General features: G+C 51.6%; 3 protein-coding genes across 4 annotated transcripts; 1 reads left to right on the top strand and 2 right to left on the bottom strand.

Annotated features, from left to right (window-relative positions):
• The first annotated feature begins 3904 nt into the window (after positions 1 to 3904).
• On the top strand, positions 3905 to 6235 carry GADD45GIP1 (GADD45G interacting protein 1). The gene is made up of 2 exons (XM_032396109.1): positions 3905 to 4276; positions 5451 to 6235. Exons 1-2 carry the CDS (start codon positions 3927 to 3929, stop codon positions 5770 to 5772), a joined length of 672 nt encoding a protein of 223 aa, XP_032252000.1. The 5' UTR covers positions 3905 to 3926; the 3' UTR covers positions 5773 to 6235.
• A 90-nt stretch (positions 6236 to 6325) lies between these two features.
• On the bottom strand, positions 6326 to 12581 carry RAD23A (RAD23 homolog A, nucleotide excision repair protein). 2 transcript variants are annotated; one of them, XM_032396107.1, is made up of 9 exons: positions 12391 to 12581; positions 10633 to 10794; positions 10289 to 10470; positions 10097 to 10152; positions 9836 to 9963; positions 9497 to 9575; positions 9246 to 9379; positions 7163 to 7327; positions 6326 to 7082 (listed from the first exon to the last, which is right to left on the bottom strand). In XM_032396107.1, the coding sequence occupies exons 1-9, from the start codon at positions 12460 to 12462 to the stop codon at positions 6969 to 6971; spliced, it is 1092 nt and encodes a 363-aa protein (XP_032251998.1). In that variant the 5' UTR covers positions 12463 to 12581; the 3' UTR covers positions 6326 to 6968. The 2 variants fall into 2 exon arrangements, with proteins under 2 accessions (XP_032251998.1, XP_032251999.1); XM_032396108.1 differs by having other exon boundaries at positions 9246 to 9376; positions 12391 to 12580.
• Positions 12582 to 14443: 1862 nt separating this feature from the next.
• On the bottom strand, positions 14444 to 18352 carry CALR (calreticulin). The gene is made up of 9 exons (XM_032396140.1): positions 18189 to 18352; positions 17724 to 17825; positions 17333 to 17536; positions 16801 to 16895; positions 16502 to 16711; positions 16309 to 16422; positions 16075 to 16218; positions 15319 to 15411; positions 14444 to 15231 (listed from the first exon to the last, which is right to left on the bottom strand). The coding sequence occupies exons 1-9, from the start codon at positions 18277 to 18279 to the stop codon at positions 15031 to 15033; spliced, it is 1254 nt and encodes a 417-aa protein (XP_032252031.1). The 5' UTR covers positions 18280 to 18352; the 3' UTR covers positions 14444 to 15030.
• Between the last annotated feature and the right edge of the window lie 805 nt (positions 18353 to 19157).

The raw sequence follows: 19157 nt of genomic DNA, 5'->3' as shown, positions 1-19157 counted from the left end.
ATGATGCTGGCAAATTTTATGTGTGTTTTGTCACAATTTTTTAAACAAATAATTTTTGAAATAAAAAGTTTTCTATGAGCCATTCTCCCCTTAATTGTAAACCTAGAAATAAACAAATAAATGCTAGTTGTAACCCACCTCATTGATTTCCTGAGTTAATAATGGGCCCCCGGGGGCGCCTGGGTGGCTCAGCCATTAAACGTCTGCCTTCGGCTCAGGTGATGATCCCAGGGTCCTGGGATCGAGTCCCACATCGGGTTCCTTGCTCGGCAGGAAGCCTGCTTCTCCCTCTCCCACTCCCCCTGCTTGTGTTCCCTCTCTCTCTGTGTCTCTCTCTGTCAAATAAATAAATAAAATCTTTAAAAAAAAAAATAATGGGCCCCCGAACCACAGTGTGAAAAACAGCTACACAGCATGTACAATAAATCTCTAGGCACCTGGAAAGCATGAAGTTGAGGGAGAAAAGTTGCAAACTAATACATTCAGAATACCACTAGTCTAAACTGTTTAAAAATACATATTGTGGGCGCCTGGGTGGCTCAGTCAGTTGAGCGTCTGCCTTCGACTCGTGTCATGATCCCAGGGTCCTGGGATCGAGCCCCACATCGGGCTCCCTGGTCAGTGCACAGCCTGTTTCTCCCTCTGACCCTCCCCCTCCCACTGCCCGTGCTCGCTCGCTCTCTCTTGCTCTCCAATAAATAAAATCTTTAAAAAAATAAAAATATATATTGCATATTGTTTTGAAGACTCCAGATAAATAGCAAATGCATAAAGTTTGGTCTGGTCCTGGAAGAATAAGCTAATTTCAAAATAATTGTTACTCCTGAGAAGGGTGGGGAGGGAAAGGGGTGGCGTTTGTCGGTGGAGGCCTTACTGTCATTGGAGGCTTTCATAGTAGGGGGGCAAGTTTTTTTAAAAAGAGTTTTTTAAAAAAGGATCTGAAGGTGGGTACCTGAGGGGAGGGCAGTAGAGGGGATGGAAGGGGGTGAAGGGGGGGTGGAGAGGTGTGGAGGGATAGGCAAAATAGGTGAAGGGGGTTAAGAGGTACAAACTTCCAGTTATAAAATAAAGTCACAGGGATGACAAGTATAGCATAGGGAATATAGTCAATAATATTGTAATAACATTGTAAGGTGACAGATGGTGACTACACTTATCGTGGTGAGCATTTTGTAATCTATGTAATTGTCAAATCACTACACTGAACACCTGAAAATAATATGATATTGTATATCAACTATACTTCCATTTAAGAAAAAAAGATCTGGGGCACCTGGGTGGCTCAGATGGTTAAGCGTCTGCCTTCGGCTCAGGTCATGATCCCAGGGTCCTGGGATCGAGTCCCGCATCGGGCTCCCTGCCCTTTGGGGAGTCTGCTTCTCCCTCTGGCTCCCTCTCTCTTTCTCTCTCTCTCTCTCTGTCTGTCTCTCATGAATAAATAAAATCTTAAAAAAAAAATAAAAATTAAAAACAAAAAAAGATCTGAAGCAATCTAATCAAAATGTTAGTATCTGTTAACTCTGGGTGATAACATATGTGACTGTACTCATCTGTCCTTGCGAAATAATTCGTTAACACTGTAAATGACAATGTCTAAAGCAATGCTCTAGGATACGTAAGAAACTAACACAAGTCGGGAGAGGAGCTCAGGCAGGGGCGGGGGGTATGGGAGACAGGTGGGAGTACGACTGTTCACTATAATCCTTTTTGTTGCTTGTATTTTTATTTTTTTCACTTACAAAGTATAATAAACCTACAGGAAAGTATGCAGCCTACATATACACAGCTGACAGAATAATTATAACTCAGGCTCCACTGTAGCCCAGATCAAGAAATAACATTGGGGGCGCGCCTGGGTGGCTCAGGGGTTGGGTGTCTGCCTTCGGCTCAGGTCATGATCTCAGGGTCCTGGGATCGAGCTCCGCATTGGGCTCTCTGCTCAGTGGAGAGCCTGCTTCTCCCTCTCCCACTCCCCCTGCTTGTGTTCCCTCTCTGGCTGTGTCTCTCTCTGTCAAATAAATGGATGGAATCTTTAAAAAAGAAAAAAGAAAAAAGAAATAACATTAGGAATGCCTGGATGGCTCAGTTGGTTAAGCATCTGCCTTCAGCTCAGGTCATGATCCCAGAGTCCTGGGATCAAGTCCCACATCGGGCTCCCTGGTCAGTGCAGAGCCTGCTTCTCCCTCTGCCCCTCCCCCTGCTCGTGCTCCCTCGCTCTCTCTGACAAATAAATAAAATCTTAAAGAAAAGAGATAACATTAAATACAGTCCACTTGGAGAAAAGCAAACAGAACAAGAATGTCCAGCTCAATGACCTATTACCAAGTGACCCTCATCCCCCCCACATGACCACTACCCAGATGCCCCCTCATCCCCACCAGAGGTGTCCCATCTTGATTTCCAGAATAATCTTTATCCTTTACTGCTAAAGGTGTGCATCCATAATGACACCAGGATTTTTCCACTTTACATAAAAAGGACAATTTGTGTAAACTCTACCCAGTGAAAAACATTCCCTTATGAAAAGGAATCTCTTGGGCCCTGCCTCCTTTGTTGCAAATGAGGTCCCTGAGAATCACCCACGTTGAGATTACACCCAGCTGTAATTTCTGCTCTTGCATTCCTGTGTAGTATTGGTGTTGGTTGAAACATCAAAACTGAGGTCTCCATTCCCCTGTGAATGGACTCGGTGCCGGCTGTTTCCAGCTTGGGATTGACATAAATGATATATATGCTGCGGTTCTAAATTATGAACATTCTTCTCCAGGCTTCCTAGTTCACCCAGCAAACCGCAATTCGTGTGTGTGTGTGTGTGATAAAATATATATAACATAAATCATACCATTTTAATCATTTTCAAGTGTACCGTTCAGTGCTATTAAGCACATTCACATTGTTGTGCAACCATTATCACCATGCATCTCCAGAACTTTTTCATCTTCTCAAACAGGAACTCTGTCCCCATTAAAAGCTAACTCCCATTCTTTGTCTCCTCTGTCCCTGCCAACCACCATTCTACTTTCTGTCTCTATGAATCTGGCTACTCCAAAGACCCCATATAAGTGGAATCACATGATATATGTTCTTTTGTGACTGGCTTATTTCACTCAGCATAATGTCTTCCAGGTTCATCCATGTTGTAGCATGAGACAGAATTTCCTTCCTTTTTAAGGTTGAAACCCTGTTTTTAAAAAATACTGTTTAATTGCTACACCTTGATCAAACATTTTAAACATTTTTAAATATGAAAAATTAAATGAAAAGGCATAAAGTAACAAAATGTTTACAATAAAATTTAAAATAAAATTTCTACATAAATATCTTAAATAATCATACAACTTTAAATATTGTAGGTAGAAATTTAAATATTTAAAATTGTCTAGGTAAGGTTTTTATATAATTCTTTAAAATAAAAATCTTGAGATATTAAAAATCTAATTTAAAACCATAAAATAAAGCATAAAAAATATTTAATGTTACGAACAATATTCAAGTATTTAAAATGAAATTTAAATATTTTAACGAGCATCTTTAAAAGATTCTAAATATTTAAAATATAAAGTAATATGTAAAAATAAAATAAAATATAAAGTAATATGTAGATGAAACTTCAAACTGCAGTAATATTTAAATTTTTAAATAAACAGTTGTTTAAAATTTAGACATTTAAATTTTGGAAATAAAAAATCAAATGCTACTTTAAATGTATAAAATTAAATTTTAATGAGATTTTAATAAATACCTGCTAAAATAAAATTTTAAATTATACTTGAAGATGTATAAAACATTCATTACCCCCTTCTCTCCCCGGCCCGGAACTGCGGCAGCAGGGACGCCCCTCGCCCCGCCCAGGCTGCCATCGGACCTCGCGCGCAGGCAGTGCTGTGGCCAGCCCGGCCGGCCCGCGAGGACCCCGCACAGCCAAGATGGCGGTGCCCGCGCGGCGGGCGCGCAGCCTGCTCGAGCTGCCGGCGATCCTGGGCCGGGGCTCCCGTGACTACCGGGCGCCGCCGCCCCCACGCCGCTCGCCAGGGCCCTGGTGGCCGGACCCGGACGACCCGCTGACCCCGCGCTGGCAGCTGGGGCCGCGCTACGCGGCCAAGCAGTTCGCGCGGCACGGCGCCGCCTCCGGGGTGGCCGCCGGTTCGCTGTGGCCGTCGCGGGAGCAGCTGCGCGAACTGGAGGCTGAGGAGCGCGAATGGTGCCCGAGCCTGGCGGCCATGCAGGAGTCGCTGCGGGTGCAGCAGCTGGCAGAGGAGCAGAAGCGTCAGGCCAGGTGTGTGCGGTCGGGTAGGCGCGGGGCTGTGGGCTGAGGACCTCCAGTGCGCGAGGCCTTGTCCCAGGTGCTGAGCACGTAGCAGAGAACAAGATAATCTCAGATGGCGGCAGTGGACCAAAAATGTGTGTGCCGGAGGACGACTTTGGTTTGTGAGACTTCGAACCTAATGTGGGCAGACTAGGTGGTGGGCTGTGGGTGGAACCTAAGGACTTGATCCTTAGAGACCTGAATGACCAGACATAGCCATGGGGAGATCTTAGGGAGTGTTCCTGGTAGAAGGAACCGCTGGTGCAAAGACCCTGAGGTAGGAATATGCTTTAAGGAACTACCAGGAGGTCAGTGTGGCTGGGGAAGAGTGGGAGGTGATGGGGCCTGGAGTCAAGGGCAGAGGTCGGACTTGCAGACAGGTCTGAAGGATAGACTTGGGAGAATGCAAGACCAGGAACAGCAGGATGGTGCCACTTCCTGGAGGGCAGGCACGTTGGGGGAGGCCAAACCTGTTCCTGCTTTTCATTGTTCTGGTCCTCACAATAACTCTAGGAGGAAGAGGGGATCACCCTCATTTTAAAGAGACGAAAACCCGAAGCCTGAGAGTTTGTGGAGTCACTTGTCCAGTCACCTAGGCAGTAAACTGGAGCTAGAATGTGAACCCGTCTCTGTCCCATCCTAGCTGGATAACCCTGCCATGGGGTAGATCTTTCAGCTTGACGTTTCTAATCCTTAAAATGGGGCTGTGACTGGCACCTACAAACTCACAGGATTGGAGGGAAAGGTCCAATCCATTTCTTGCCTTTACAACTGGGCCTGGCATACAGTAGGTGCTCAGTGATGTCTGCAGGATGAAAGAGTGTGCTGTGGGAATGGCCATATGGTGTGCAGCTCTCGGATGGCTCAGTGAAATGCTGAGTTGACTTGGGGTCTCCTCCTAAGGTGGTTAGCTCTCTTGTGCTCAAGGTCACACACAAGTTAATTCATCTCTCCTGTTACTTCACCTGTCTGGGACTTTTCCTGACAGTTTTCATGACCACCCTAAGTCTTCCCAGTTTTTCATCTCCACTGGGGGAGTTGGGGGAGTTGTAATGTGGGCAGACTAGATGCTGGGCTGTGGGTGGACGGGTGCTCCTCTTCTGGCTGGGTGTTGCTGTCTTCATCCCTCTACCCTCCCCTGCAGGGAGCAGCTCATTGCAGAGAGAATGGCCAAGATGCCACAGATGATTGAGAACTGGCGGCGGCAGCAGCAGGAGCGCAGGGAACAGGAGCAGGCAGACAAGGAGCGGCGGGCCCGGCTGCAGGCTGAGGCCCAGGAACGCCTGGGCTACCATGTGGACCCGAGGAGTGCCCGCTTCCAGGAGCTGCTGCAGGACCTGGAGAAGCAGCAGCGCAAACGCCTCAAGGAGGAGAAACAAAGACAGAAGAAGGAGGCCCGAGCTGCTGCACTGGCTGCTGCTGCTGCGGCCCCAGACTCGGCAGCCTCCGTGGCACCCAGGTCCTGAGCTGGCCTCTCCCAATAAAATATGCTGCCCCACAGCCCTGGCCCTGCACAGTTGTGTGTCCACGCTCATCACACCCCTTCCGGGGCCCCCCAACACCTGGGGCCAGGGAATCCCCCACCCACCCTTCCTGGCTCTGCTCACTCAGGGACTCTAGGCCACGCCGACTCACTGGGGCTTCAGGGGGAGGAAGGGGGATGCAATGGGGAAATAATGGAGGAGCAGATGGCAGAGGAGAAGAAGGCTTCTGTTTACCAACATTAATCTCCGGTAATTAGCCGATTACTAGGGGGGGAATTGTACCCAAAACAGACTGTGGTGGTGATGGTGGGGGGCAGGGAGAACCAGCCCTTCCAAGGCTAAGTTGGGGCTGGGGCCCACTGCCTGGGAATGAGATAGCCTCAAGGGGGGTGTGGAGACACTGGGAGCCCCAATCTGCGGAGGCTGACAGACCACTCTGCCCCCTTCTCAGCACGGCCATGTCACCTGTGCCCAACTAGCCCCCAGACCCAGACGAGCTGGAGCAGGAAGCCCCAGTAGGCACACACCACAGGACTGGCTTTTAAAACTTTATTCACTTCAAAACCTTTATCAGAGACACGGTTCTGTCCTTGGGGGGGGGGGGGGGGAGCCTTGACCTCCAGAGCAGCTCTGGTGTTACCCCCTCCCCAGGCAGGAGAAACCAGGCCTCCTCTCCGGCGAACGGATGCAGGCCAGACTGGGGAGGAGGGGGTCCTTGAGCCTCTGAGTGCTTACCCCAGATGGAAAGGTTGGGGCACTCTAATGGAGGATCAAGGTTTGGGGCTCCAGCTTCCCCTCACCCTGGAAGAAGGCGCGGGGAGGTCTCAGGGGCTCTTCGGGGGAGGGGGAAGCAAGCAGCCGCCTCTCCATCTGGCTGCAGGGAGCTGGGACAGAGGCCAAGAGGGGCCCATCTGTCGCCTCCAGTCCTGCCAGTTTCTTAGAGCAGGCAGGGCTGGGGCGGGGGATGGGGGACAGCTGTCTGGCCTAGGTCTTCTCAGGCCAAGATGGGAATGGGGGCCACTTGAGGAGGGTGGGAAATCGGGGTGGTTTTTTTTTTAAGGTTTTTGATTTTTTTCCACTTCTTAAATAAACATGAATATATATATATTTTTTTCTTTTATAAAACTTTTGTGGAGTTGGGGGGTGGGGAGGTTGGGGGGCGGCCTGGCCTCCCTGCATCACTCATCATCAAAGTTCTGACTCAGAAGGAAGTTGGCAGCCAAGTTCTCGTTTTTTTCACAAGCGAAGTAGGCCTGGATCACCAAGCTCTCTGGGAAGCCCAGGGCTTTCAACTGCAGGAAGATGGATGGGTATCAGCAGGGCCTTAGGGCCCTGCCCACCAGGGAGGTCTCCCCTCAGCCAGGCTTCTTACCCTCTCTATAGCTTCTTTCTCCTGTGGTGTCACCTGGATGTAGTTCATCTGCGGAGCCTCCTCACCTATGGCGCCCACCTCACCCTCCACATCAGAGATGTCTGCCAGCTCCCCGGGGGGCTCATTGAGCATCTGGATGAACTGCTCCTGGTGCCGACTAATTTGCTGTGGGAGACAGGAAGGGACTGTGACCCACAGCCCTTGATGCCCACCCACCCCGCCCCCACCAGGTCCCTATCACAGCCCTGCTTTTTCATTCCCTCAGCACATATTTAGAGGGTGCCCATTCTGGCCAAACAGCAACACAATAGTGGATACAGGCCCTGTCCTGGTGGAGCTGATGTTCCAGGGCAGGGCGACAGGCTATAAACAAATAAATGGGTAGGGGAGAAGAACCATGAGAGACGATGGACTCTGAAAAACAAACTGAGAGTTCTAGAAGGGAGGGGGGTGGGAGGATGGGTTAGCCTGGTGATGGGTATTGAGGAGGGCACGTTGTGCATGGAGCACTGGGTGTTATGCACAAACAATGAATCATGGAACACTATATCTAAAACTAATGATGTAATGTATGGGGATTAACGTAACAATAAAAAATTAAAAAAAAAACAAAACAAATAAATGGGTAATTATTTACAATAGAAATAGTGGGCCTCGCATACAGTAAGGCAAACACTGGACTAGAAAAAATCCTGCAGGCCAGGAAAGAGGGGCCTGTGATCTGCAGGATGGGAAGGGAAGTTCCCTCCAGGTAGAACAGTAAGTGCAAAGGCCTGGAGATAAAAATGCACCTGACAAATCCCAGAAAACAGAAGATCCATGTGGCAGGAACAAAGTAAACAACAGAAGGGGGACAAAACAAAGAGAGGAAGGCAAAGACCAGACCTGCTTTCTTCTATTGCCTTCTAGTATGAAAAGACACCGCAGTGATGGTTAAATAGAGCAAGACGCGATCCGGTGTACATTTTAAAAAGACTAATTTATCTGGGTGTTGCACATCTGGGGTTCTACAACTCTCTACAACTCTACTTTTACGTACGTCTGACTTTAACTTCACCTCAAAAAGTGCTTTCTCAGGAACCTGGCTCCTGGTGGAGAATGGACCGTGGGGGCTGTGCAGAGGCCAAGGCCTGGGGGGTGGCTGCCAGGGAACTGGGTGGGAGTTGAGGTGGCAGCCACAGGGGTTGAGTGCAGGGCTGGGCTGAGTGAGATGTTCTGGCAAGACAGGTGATGGACGACCCCAGCAGGTGCACAGGGCCTGAGGCTCAAGCAACCCCAGGCTGGTCTTTGCAGGGATGGGGAGGGCTGAGGAGGATCTGCTCTGAAGTCTTAAGACACCTACAAAGCACTTTCATGCTTGTGTCAAGTCAGCCATGGATAAGCGTGGCATTTGGAGGTTCAGGTTGGTTACATCAATCTGGGGGGGAACATCATCACTCAAGGTGATACAGAGGGAACGCTAAACAGAGAAGAAGAGCGAAGGTGTGCAGCCTGAGCCCTGTAACACCAGAGAAGGTAAGCAGGACGCAGCACAAGAGACTGAGATGTGCAGCAGCAGTGGACGCCAGGCCCTAAACCAGGAGAGGCAGGCCTTTACAGAGGATCCAGAAAACCCTGTCACACCCAGGAGCCACTGCCCCTCTGCACAGGAACCTTCAAGGGCAGGATGGAGCCTTGCTGAGCACCGTGGTCCCAGAGCCAACTGGGACACACTGGTCCTGGGTGGTGCCATGCAACCCCGTGGACACTGAGGATGCACTAACTGTACGTGAGGCCAAGCCAGAGCCAAAAGACCCAGAAGGTAGAGCAAAGGACCCAGAGGCTGGAGGTAGACACACACACCACCAGCTGCCAAGACTGCTCCAGACCTCTGGCATCTTCCTCTGTGGGACAATGACAACACCACCCACACCTCACGAGGTGTTTGAGAAAATGACAAGAAACCAGGCAGAGCATTACACTGTACAGAGCAGCAGGGAGTTGTCATTAGCCCTGCTTTCCAAATACAAAGGGACTCCCACATACCACACTGGGCCAGGCTAGCTTTCTGGGGCCCTGGCTCCCTTCATCCCCAGGGCCGCACCTGCAAAAGCTGAGGATTCTCTTGGCCCAGCTGCTGGAGCAGGGCAGGCAACAGTGCCGGGTTCTGCTGAATCACCTGCCGCATGTTCTGGAACTGGGGCTGGTCCCGCAGGAACTCCAGGGGGTTCTCTCCTGCTGGCAGGAGAAAGGTGTGTATTCAGACACCATGCTGGACTCCCAGAAGCTTGGAGTGGGGGAGTCCCAACACTTTGACAGCAGACACCCCACATGCACATCTCCCAATCCACTCACCTCCTTCTGTGGCTGGCTGCTCCGACACCTGGCTCTCCTGGACAGAACTATGTTCTGGCTCGGGGCTCCCAGGAATTCCCTGTCAGGGGTCCTATTTAGTTCTAATGCACAGACTGCCCGCTGCCTCCCTTCTGCATGCTCAGCCCTGGCAGAAGACGGGTGAGGCCTCGGCCCTGCCCTCCACAGACCCACCCCAGGCTCCTCCAGGAAGGCTTTCCTGGCTGGAACCACAACCCAAAGGCTCCTGAGGGCAGGTTTTGCCTCCCTGACCACCCATCAGGGCACGTAAGCCCATGTACTCCCTTGAGGCCTCCCCAGGAGGGAGCAGCCCCACCTCACCGTGAGTAGATACTCCACGGCTCGGTGGGGGTTGTTGTAGCTGGCTCTCAGGGCGGCCACGACCCGCTCCCGCTCATATCCCATGGACATGATCTCTGTCAGCATCGTCTCATACTCAGAACCAGTCACTGTGGAGGGAGCAGCAAGGCCTGGGTCACCAAGGTGGGGGAAGGGTAGCTCCCAGGCCCTCCCACACCCACACAAGGCCCAGCTGCTGGCTGGGGCACCCAACTGCTTCTGCCCTGGGGACCACCCACCCACCTAGCGTGGATGCCGCGTCTTCCTCTCGCCCGCTGCTACCTGAAGAGGGAACAGAGCTGCAAATTCAAGAGAGAGAAATCGGACCCTGGCTTCTGGCGGCTTGCCCTCCCCCAAGTATGCAGAAACACGTTATGTGTTGGAAGGTGCTGGGAGAACAGGGCCCAAGCTGGGGCTTCTGCTCCCTGGCCTTACCCTGACACGGACTCCGGGGATGTCGTGGGGACTGATTCCTCCGATGGGCTCTTGTCCTCTCTGGCAGTAGGTGGGGGATGGGACATGCCTGAGGCAGGGGCCGGAGGAAAGGATGTGGAGGACTCCGGGGCAGCAGTGGGTGAGGCTTCTGGGGGTACTGAGGTGCCTGGGCTAGTTTTGGCCTGTGACACCCAGAAAAAGGAGCAGGCATCAATACCCCTATCTAGCCCCAACACCCCATCTCAGCCCCGCCCTATTCACAGCTAATCTCTCCCGGGCACACTGGCTCTTTGTCAGCTCCCCAGCTAATTCACCCATCCTCCCAACCAGCACCCTTCACCCACCTTGGTCACCATAACGACCACAAAGTTCTTCTCATCAATGCGATAGTCCCTGATGGGCACGTCATCACTCAGGATCTTGCCAGCATAAATAAGTTTCTGTCCAGCCACGGGGAAGGCATCACGACCCTTCTCAGCTTCTATCTTTTCCTTTAGCACCTTCACCTGGAAGGAGAGAAACACTCATTGCAAACCGCAAGATTCTTTTTTTGGGGCGGGGGGGGCTACAAGCCTCAATGGCAGAGAAGTTAAGCTTCATAATCAACCATGCCAGATTCGAATTTGTTTGCTCATCCCACCATTCAACAGAGTGTTTACTGAACGCTTCACGCCAGGTGCTACTCTAGCTACTGAGCATATAACCTAACAAGGGACAAAACTCAACACAAGTCCCTGCTTCCGCGGAGGTAACAGTAATGAAAGGAAAAGAGAAAACGAATATAACTTCAGATAATTAAAATATGATGAAAAATTAAACAAAATAAAAGGGAGATAAGGGGCGCCTGGGTGGCTCAGTTGGTTAAGCGACTGCCTTCAGCTCAGGTCATGATCCTGGAGTCCCGGGATCGAGTCCCGCATCAGGCTCCCTGCTCAGCAGGGAGTCTGCTTCTCCCTCTGACCCTCCTCCCTCTCATGCTCTCTGTCTCTCATTCTCTCTCAAATAAATACAATCTAAAAAAATAAAATAAAATAAAATAAAATAAAAAAGGGAGATAAGATTTTTCATTCCACACTGCTGACAGTGCTTGGTTTTTGCCAAAGGCATCTTATACGGACAATACTAACCTAAGTGTATACATATCACTTTTAAAGTCTCACCACTGCATAAAGTAGATTATCAATAGCCCTGTTTTATATTTGAGAAAACAGAGATATAGAGAGATTAAGTAGTTTGCCCAAATTCAAATATTTGGGCTGATCGAAAAATAAGAGTGCTTCCTTTTCTACAACACATAAAGAGTTCAGTGTCTCCTTCATGAGATAGTTGTGCAAAGAGTGCCAAACACATAGACATTCAATATGTCTGTTAGGTCATAAGCCTCTTTTCAGCTAAAAATGCAGCGCAATGTTTAGACTATGCGTTCTCACATGAGGCAAAACCAAATTTGAATCCCCGTTCTGCCATTACTTGCTTTCTGTGACTGTACCAAAGTTCCCTAATTCCTAAATTTCCACATCTGTAAAATGGAGTACAAGAATCAAGAATGCTCAAGTGATAAGTCTGTTTTGCATCTTTAGTAAGATAACAATCGCTCAGCATCTGGTAAAGAACAAACCGCCAACAAACACAGACCACTGAAACTCAGGTCGTTTATTATCACCGCCGTCACTGCCGTCACCACTCGGCATCTCCTGGTCACTACTCCCAAATTCGGCCACCAACGTCCTGAGGAGACGCCTACAAAGCTGGGAACTCCGGAGTCCCCGTCCCGGAGAGCGTGGCCCGGCCGGGAATCTGAACCTGCGGCTCCCCCGACCCGCGAGGGCGCAGACACTGGAGCTGGGGCCTGATGGGTGCCCCGGGGGTGGGGCCTCGTCCGGAGACCGGCCCATAAGCGCCATCAGCACGAGTCGCCGGCGGCTGAGCCGAGAACCGAACGGAGGTTCGGGAAAGTCAGGCAGGCTGGAAGGGGTGGGCAGAGCCCTGCCCGCGCCGTCCTTCCCGCCCCTCCTGTCGGAATCCCGTCCTCCCCCCCCCCCCCCCCCCCCCCCCCCCCGGCACCCGTCGTTCCCACCCCTGGGCTCCGGTCCAGCTCCCACCGTCTCGTCAGGCTCCATGCGGATTTTGAAGGTCTGCTGCTGCAGCGTTTTGAGCGTGATGGTGACGGCCATGGCGGGGCCGGAGCGACGCGGCGGCCCCGGGATCCTCACACAACATGCAACTCACGCCGCCGCCATCTTAGCGCCCAGCCGCGCCGCGAGGCGACCGCTTCCGGGGCAGGCGGTGCGCGCGCCGACCACCAGGCACGTGACCTGCGCGCGCCACCTTAGCCTTGGTGGGCATGCGCAAGAGGGAGGCCTTTGGCCAGGCATGCGCAGACTAAACTAGTCGCCCGGAGGCAGCTTCTCCTTCAACACGCATACACATCACGTGGCTTCCTGAGTGACGCCATGCCCGTTAGCGGTGACGTCGTACGGCCACAAAATGGCTCCGACATGCCCCCTTTCATGCCCTTAAGAGTTTCTGTTGATTACATTGAACAAAATTTTTCATGTACTTGTAGATATTTGTATTTTTTGGTTTCATTTTTTTTGTTTACCAAATGAGTTTTGTTCTGGTGTGGCCACTCTCATAGGAACCCTTACTCAGGACTGGAAAAGATACTCAAAAGATCACCAACAATTAATTTAAAAAATGAAAATTCTAAAAACCACATTTGGCCGTGGAAGGAGGGCTAGGGGGCCAACTTGGGACCTCATTCATTCCTGAGGGAGACCTGGATTTCTGGAATGAAGGTATAGTAGTAGCTCCTGGGTGTCCCACCTCTCTGCTGCTCCTTCCCCAACCACTTTGTTCACCCCACTATCCCCAGTCTGACCCCAGAAGTATTTAAGGAAACGGTCACCTTTCAAGGCCTCCCTACATTGAATACAGAATTCTCTCCATAAACTTTCCCTGGATGCACCAATTCAATTGGAGGCTACCCAGAGGGGTGGAACTGGGCCACAGGACACAGGTGGGAAGCATGAAGGCCCATCCACCAAACAAGGAATTGAAGGTTTAGTTGGCCAAAGATGAAGATGGTGCTTTGGGGGACTGGATGGAGGCAAGGCTGAGAGTATCTCCCAGTTACTGGGTGGTGGTCCTCCCATCCTGAACTGACCATTACCTGCCTCCAAACCTGCTCTTTAGTTTCCATTCAAGCACTCAACTCAAGCCCAGAACCAGGGAGTTACCTGACACCTCACCCATTGCCCAACTGTAACCAGGTCCTGTTGTTTCCCTTCAGCGCAGGCAGAGCCTAGACGTTTCCACCACAGGCCAGGCTGTTGAGGGCTTCTTGCCTCTCTCCTGCAACAAGGGATATGAGCTCCAGACCACCTACTGAACTTCAGGGGCAGCCTCATGGACCCCAAGAGATGGGCTAAGCCTCAGGGGGCCTAGACCTTGTTGGTCTATCATCTCTTTCCCTCTAAGAATTCAAAGACCACCAACAGTGCTATTTACCATCTCTGTACCTATGTTATTATAGAAGGAATAGCTTCTAATACGGACTAGTATTAAAAAAAGTTTAGGGGCGCCTGGGTGGCTCAGTCGTTAAATGTCTGCCTTTAGCTTGGGTCATGATCCCGGAGTTCTGGGATCAAGCCCCGCATGAGGCTCCCTGCTCGGCGGGAGGCCTGCTTCTCCCTCTCACATTCCCCGCTTATGTACCCTCCCTCGCGGTCTGTCAAATAAAATCTTAAAAAAAAAAATGGAAAGGAAACGTTTAAAATGGTCCAATCGTTCTATGTAGTCTTGCTCATTAACAGTTAAGAGGTATCTATGGTTGAGTGTAAAATGGATGGCATGAAATGGTGCCACGGTGTGGGTTCAGAGCCCTGCCCTACTCCTTAAATTCAGGAGCTCAACCTCCTCATCAAACTGAACAGGAACTAGAAACAAAACTCACCAGTTTGGTGCAAAGACTCAATGAGTTAATATAAAGAGTATTTGTAATGGCACTTAGAACAATCACTCTTCTCTCACTGGTTTGAGGTTGTGGGGGTAAACAACAGGCCCTGGAACCATATGAGACATTCAACCAACACTTTAGCTGCTCGAAAATGAGCCTTACTCGAGAGTCACCTCCCCCAGAAGGAGACACAGGAGGAAGACACAAAACTTAATTTAATAGAAATTTTGTTTGTAGTTCTTACATTCTCAGTGTGAGCCAAGCTGGAACCCACTGCCCCACCCAGAAGTGGCCCAGTCCTGGGAGCAGGGGAAAAAGGGAGGTGGTGGGTGGGGGTCAGAGCTCAGGCCCTAGGAGCCCTCTTCTTCCTCAGTGCTGGGGGCTGGGGATGCCACCCTCTTCTCCGGCCCCCCTCTGGGATCCAGGAAGGAAAGCAGATGGAATCTTGGGCCTGGGGCTTCTCTTCCACACTCCCCTGCCCCCTCAGGTTGGAGGGGAACTAAGGGATCTGGGGAGAGAAAGGGACAGAGGAAGGCAAAGATGTCAATCAAGAAAGAGGAGGTCAGGAATAAGGACTAAAGGAGAATCAAAGACAAAACACCAGTTTAGAAAAAAAAAAAAAAAAGGAGGGGAGGAAACAAAACCAAAATCCACCCCAAATCAGAACCCGCCTGGAAAAAAAATGAAAAGTTCTCCAGTCTCATAGAGACATTATTTGGCGCAGCCGGCTCTGCGGCGGGAGCGCTCAGGCCTCAGTCCAGCCCTAGAGGCAGCGGCATGGCCCCTACAGCTCATCCTTGGCCTGGCCAGCGGCAGCATCTTCCTCTTCCTCTTCCTCCTTGTCATCCTCGTCCTCCTCATCTTCGTCCTTGTCTTCCTCATCGTCCTTGTCTGCCTCCTCCTCTTCCTTGCGCTTCTTGTCCTCCTCCTCCTCCTTTAGCCTCTGCTCCTCGTCCTGCTTGTCCTTCATCTGCTTTTCGGCCGCCTGCACACAGACCACACACCTCAGGGACTGGCCCCCACCCACCACACCTGCCTACCCACCAAGCCCAGGACCAGACCCTGGTCCCACCTTTGTGACACCCCAGGTCTCGTTTCCAAACTCCTCTGCATATGCCTCATCGTTGGTGATGAGGAAGTTGTCAAAGATGGTACCAGACTTGACCTGGAGGGCAGGAGGATGGATGGAGAGGTGGTCAGAGTGGACATCAGATGTCCCTGGCCTTGGACAAGCCCCCCCTCCCCATGTTCCCATGACAACTACACAATGCCCTTCGATTTCTTCATCTGTAAAATAGGGTCTCTCTCAGTCTCTTCAAATATTTTCCTAGTACCCACTACATGCCAGGCACCATTCTAGGCAGAAAATGTTTATCAGTGAATAAAACTAAAATTTGGTTCCTCCGAAATGGAATTTTTTTTTTAATTTTTTCTAGTAGTTACATTTTTTTTTCCAGTAGGCTCTACTCCCAATGTGGGGCTTGAACTCATGCCTGTGAGATCAAAATTTGCATGCTCTACCAACTGAGTCAAACAAGTATCCCTAAAACTAATTTTCTAACAAGGTTATCTAACCAACTTCTAGCTGTTAAGAGCAGTTAAATACGTTTGTTTGCATAAAGGAACTTATTAGAAAGGTATCTGGCACATAATAAGCAAAACCTCAAAGTGGGTGCTGGGAGAACTCCATGAACACAGACCAGGAAATTCTTCAGGAAAAGCACCAGTTTGGGCTCAGATCTGCCTGGGGTTGAATGCTACTACCCCTTTCTCCTCCTGGATGACCCTGAACATTTGAAGTACTCCAGAAATCCCCTCTATGTCTCACCTGCCAGAGATCTAAGCCCAGAACAGCAAAGTTTTCATAGGCATAGATGTTGCTATCAGGGGAGTACTCAGGGTTGTCAATCTCTGGGTGGATCCAAGTGCCCTTGTAATCTGGGTTGTCGATCTGCCGGGGCTTCCACTCGCCCTGCAGAAGGGGAAGGGAACCAGTAGTTGAGTGGAGGTCAGTGTGCTCCCCACTGTGCACCCCCCACCCTGCTCAGAGCCCCAGGCTCACCTTGTACTCAGGGTTCTGAATCACAGGTGGTTCCCACTCTCCATCCATCTCTTCATCCCAGTCCTCTGGCTTTTTGGCATCGGGGTCAGGGATGTGCTCGGGCTTGTCCCAGTCCTGAGGGTACACAAAAAGGTCAGGCAACCCAGTTGTCCTCTGCACCCTCCATGTGGGGAGCCTCTGCCCAAGCACCAACCTCAGGCTTAGAGTCTGTGGGGTCATCAATCTTGGCCCGCTCATCCCAGTCTTCAGGCTTCGAAGCATCAGGATCCTTTATCTTCTTGGGAGGGAGGAAGTCCCAATCATCCTCCAAGGAGCCTGATTCCACCTGGCTGTTGTCAATCTTCACCTCATAGGTGTTATCCGGCCGGACAATCAGGGTATACAGGTGCGTGAATTCATCATCCTGAAGAGGGTGGGAGATGAGTGGCCCCACCCACCAGGCTGGTCTCTGAGACTCCCCTATCAGCCATTTGTCACCACCCCCAGTCACACCTTGCAACGAATGTCCTTGTTGATCAGCACGTTCTTGCCCTTGTAGTTGAAGATGACGTGAACCTTCTTGGTGCCAGGGCCACAGATATCGGGGCCTAGGTGAAAAGCAGGTTCAGTTAGAGCAAGAAGCTGCCTGCCATTGCAAAGCTCCCCTTTACAAAGGAAGACTTGGTTCTTAAATTCAAGTCTGTAAAGGGTCACAGGACAGGAATCAGACCCCGATTGGTTCTAAGGAGCTAAAGGTGGAGCCTTTTAAAAAGGAAAAAAAAAAAGCAAAAAAACAAAAACCGGCTCTAGAATTTAATGCCCTCACTGGTAATATCAGGAAATAGCTACAGAAAATCCCATAAACTAACAGTTTCAGACCAACAATAACAATGCAACGTTCTCAGCCTCCCTTGCAAAGACAAGCCTTAACTACATAAGTACTTTTTGTGTTCTCAAAACTACCTGTCGGGGGTTTTAAAGAACCCCTGAGATTTCAGTCTCCCTCTAACGAATCAAAGGTCAGCACCAGGGCGGGGCCCCTCACCGAACATGATGTTGTATTCAGAGTCTCCATGCATGTCGGTCTGGTCCAGACCATCTGGAAAGAGCTTCACGTAGCCACCCCCACAGTCGATGTTCTGCTCGTGTTTCACAGTGAACTGCACCACCAGTGTCTGGCCCTTGTTGCTGAAGGGCTCAAATCTGGCCGACAAAGCGTAAAAGCGGGCATCCTGGCTTGTCTGCAGCCCTAGCAGGAGACCACAGTGAGGTCATGGCTCAGCCCCAACCTCCGGGGCTCCTAAGCATTGGAGACACAGAGGACTGCCCCTTCCTCCCCCCTGCCCTGCTCGTGGGGATACCCAGGCTGTGTGTGTACAGGGCTTCCTCCAGGAAGTCCTCCTGAATCCGAACACCCACCCGCCTCAGGCCCTTACCTTTATCCTTCTCCTGGTCACCGTAGAACTTGCCGGAACTGAGGACAAATTTACCAAAATCTGACTTGTGTTTGGATTCGATCCAGCGGTCGGTCCATCCGTCTAGAGGATCAAAGGGGCAGGTCAGTGCGGCCGTACGGATCTCTCCCCACCGAATTATCTGCCAGTGGCCTCAAATTGCTGAGGACTGGGAAACAGATACCCCTTGACTGACCCCACCCCATCCTCTAGTTTGACACCTTCGATGGCTTAAGGGCTCCTCCAGCGAATCCTAACTCCCGCCGCAGGAGTCCGCTGCACCCTCGACGCTCCCCAGGGACATGGAAGGGAGGCTCGCCTGCGGCTCTCGTCCCCGGAGGCCATCGTATTGGTCCTCTAAGCAGTAATTACAGGGGGACAACGCAGATCTAGGCTGAGGGGCCGCCCTCGTCGTTGGGACGGCCTCGAGACGGGACCACGCCTTACCTCCGTCCAGAAACTGCTCCTTGAAGTAGATGGCGGGTTCGGCAGCGGCCAGGCCGAGGAGGCCGAGCAGCAGCGGCACGGGTAGCAGCATGGCGGGCCGAGGGGGCGGCGGCGCGCGGGCCCTTTAAACCTCTCCTACGGCGGCGGCTCTGCAGTAGGGACAGACGCTGCCGCCGGCCGCGCCCTTTTATACCCTACCGCCTCTCAAACCAACCTGGCCCGGCCTCTTGTCCCGCCCTCTGCACCTTATCATTGGCCTGCGGCCACGGCCCTGACTTTCCATTGGACCCTTGTGGTCTGAGCAGGTTAGGCTGTGCCTCGGAACGCAGGGTTCCCAGATGGCCGATTTCTATTGGCCACACAACTGGCCAATGAAGGTCGACCACGCGTTGTGGGGGCCGCCCACCGGTGCGGTGGGGGCCTCGAGCCACTCTGCCCAGGTCATGTGACCAGACCTCGACCCAACCCCGCCCTAGCCCGCGCGCTTAGCTCCTGGTCTGGGCGTTTAAAGAACGCGCGCGAGTGCCGGTATCCCCGCGCAGGGCCTGGACCCTGCCCGAGCTCGCCCTCTTTCATCCCTCTGCCGGGAGGTATGGGCAAGGTTTTCCTAACCACTTTCTACTCTGCAACTGGGGAGCCCCCACTCCGACGCGCTCGCTCTCGCTCTCCCCCGCCCCAGGCCAGGATGGGGCAAAGGGCACCAGAGCTCAGGGGCTGGGGCCCTGGATCTTCACGTCACCCCAGTGCCACAGCCTTGCAGGCTAGCGAGTAAAGTGCTCGCTCTCTCCTCTCTGGCCTTTAGTGGTCCCTAGTTCCCTGACAGCCTGTCAGACTGCTGCTGTGTGACTGGGGCAAGTCACTTAGCCTCTGAAGTCACAGGAGCCCCTGAGAGGCTAGGAGGAGCAACCGTGGCTAGGTGCCGCCCTACAGAACCGCTTTCAAAGCTGTTGGGGTTGTCCTGGGACAGAG

The sequence above is a fragment of the Phoca vitulina genome, unplaced genomic scaffold, assembly GCF_004348235.1.
Source record: "Phoca vitulina isolate PV1807 unplaced genomic scaffold, GSC_HSeal_1.0 scaffold89, whole genome shotgun sequence".
Classification (NCBI taxonomy): Eukaryota; Metazoa; Chordata; class Mammalia; order Carnivora; family Phocidae; genus Phoca; species Phoca vitulina.
Note: the sequence above shows the minus strand (reverse complement) of the source record. Positions and strands in the feature narration are given on the sequence as shown.

What these genes read in the sequence shown, in the direction of transcription:
- GADD45GIP1 (XM_032396109.1), top strand. Translation starts at nt 3,927, where the DNA reads ATGGCGGTGCCCGCGCGGCGGGCGCGCAGCCTGCTCGAGCTGCCGGCG. An exon ending in GAGCAGAAGCGTCAGGCCAG is followed by an intron (nt 4,277 to 5,450) that starts GTGTGTGCGGTC and finishes CCTCCCCTGCAG; the next exon opens with GGAGCAGCTCATTGCAGAGA.
- RAD23A (XM_032396107.1), bottom strand. Translation starts at nt 12,462, where the DNA reads ATGGCCGTCACCATCACGCTCAAAACGCTGCAGCAGCAGACCTTCAAA. An exon ending in GCATGGAGCCTGACGAGACG is followed by an intron (nt 10,795 to 12,390) that starts GTGGGAGCTGGA and finishes CTCTCCTTCCAG; the next exon opens with GTGAAGGTGCTAAAGGAAAA. An exon ending in CCGTGGAGTATCTACTCACG is followed by an intron (nt 9,576 to 9,835) that starts GTGAGGTGGGGC and finishes GACCCCTGACAG; the next exon opens with GGAATTCCTGGGAGCCCCGA.
- CALR (XM_032396140.1), bottom strand. Translation starts at nt 18,279, where the DNA reads ATGCTGCTACCCGTGCCGCTGCTGCTCGGCCTCCTCGGCCTGGCCGCT. An exon ending in TGAATACAACATCATGTTCG is followed by an intron (nt 16,896 to 17,332) that starts GTGAGGGGCCCC and finishes CTTTTCACCTAG; the next exon opens with GCCCCGATATCTGTGGCCCT. An exon ending in AGACCTGGGGTGTCACAAAG is followed by an intron (nt 15,232 to 15,318) that starts GTGGGACCAGGG and finishes GTCTGTGTGCAG; the next exon opens with GCGGCCGAAAAGCAGATGAA.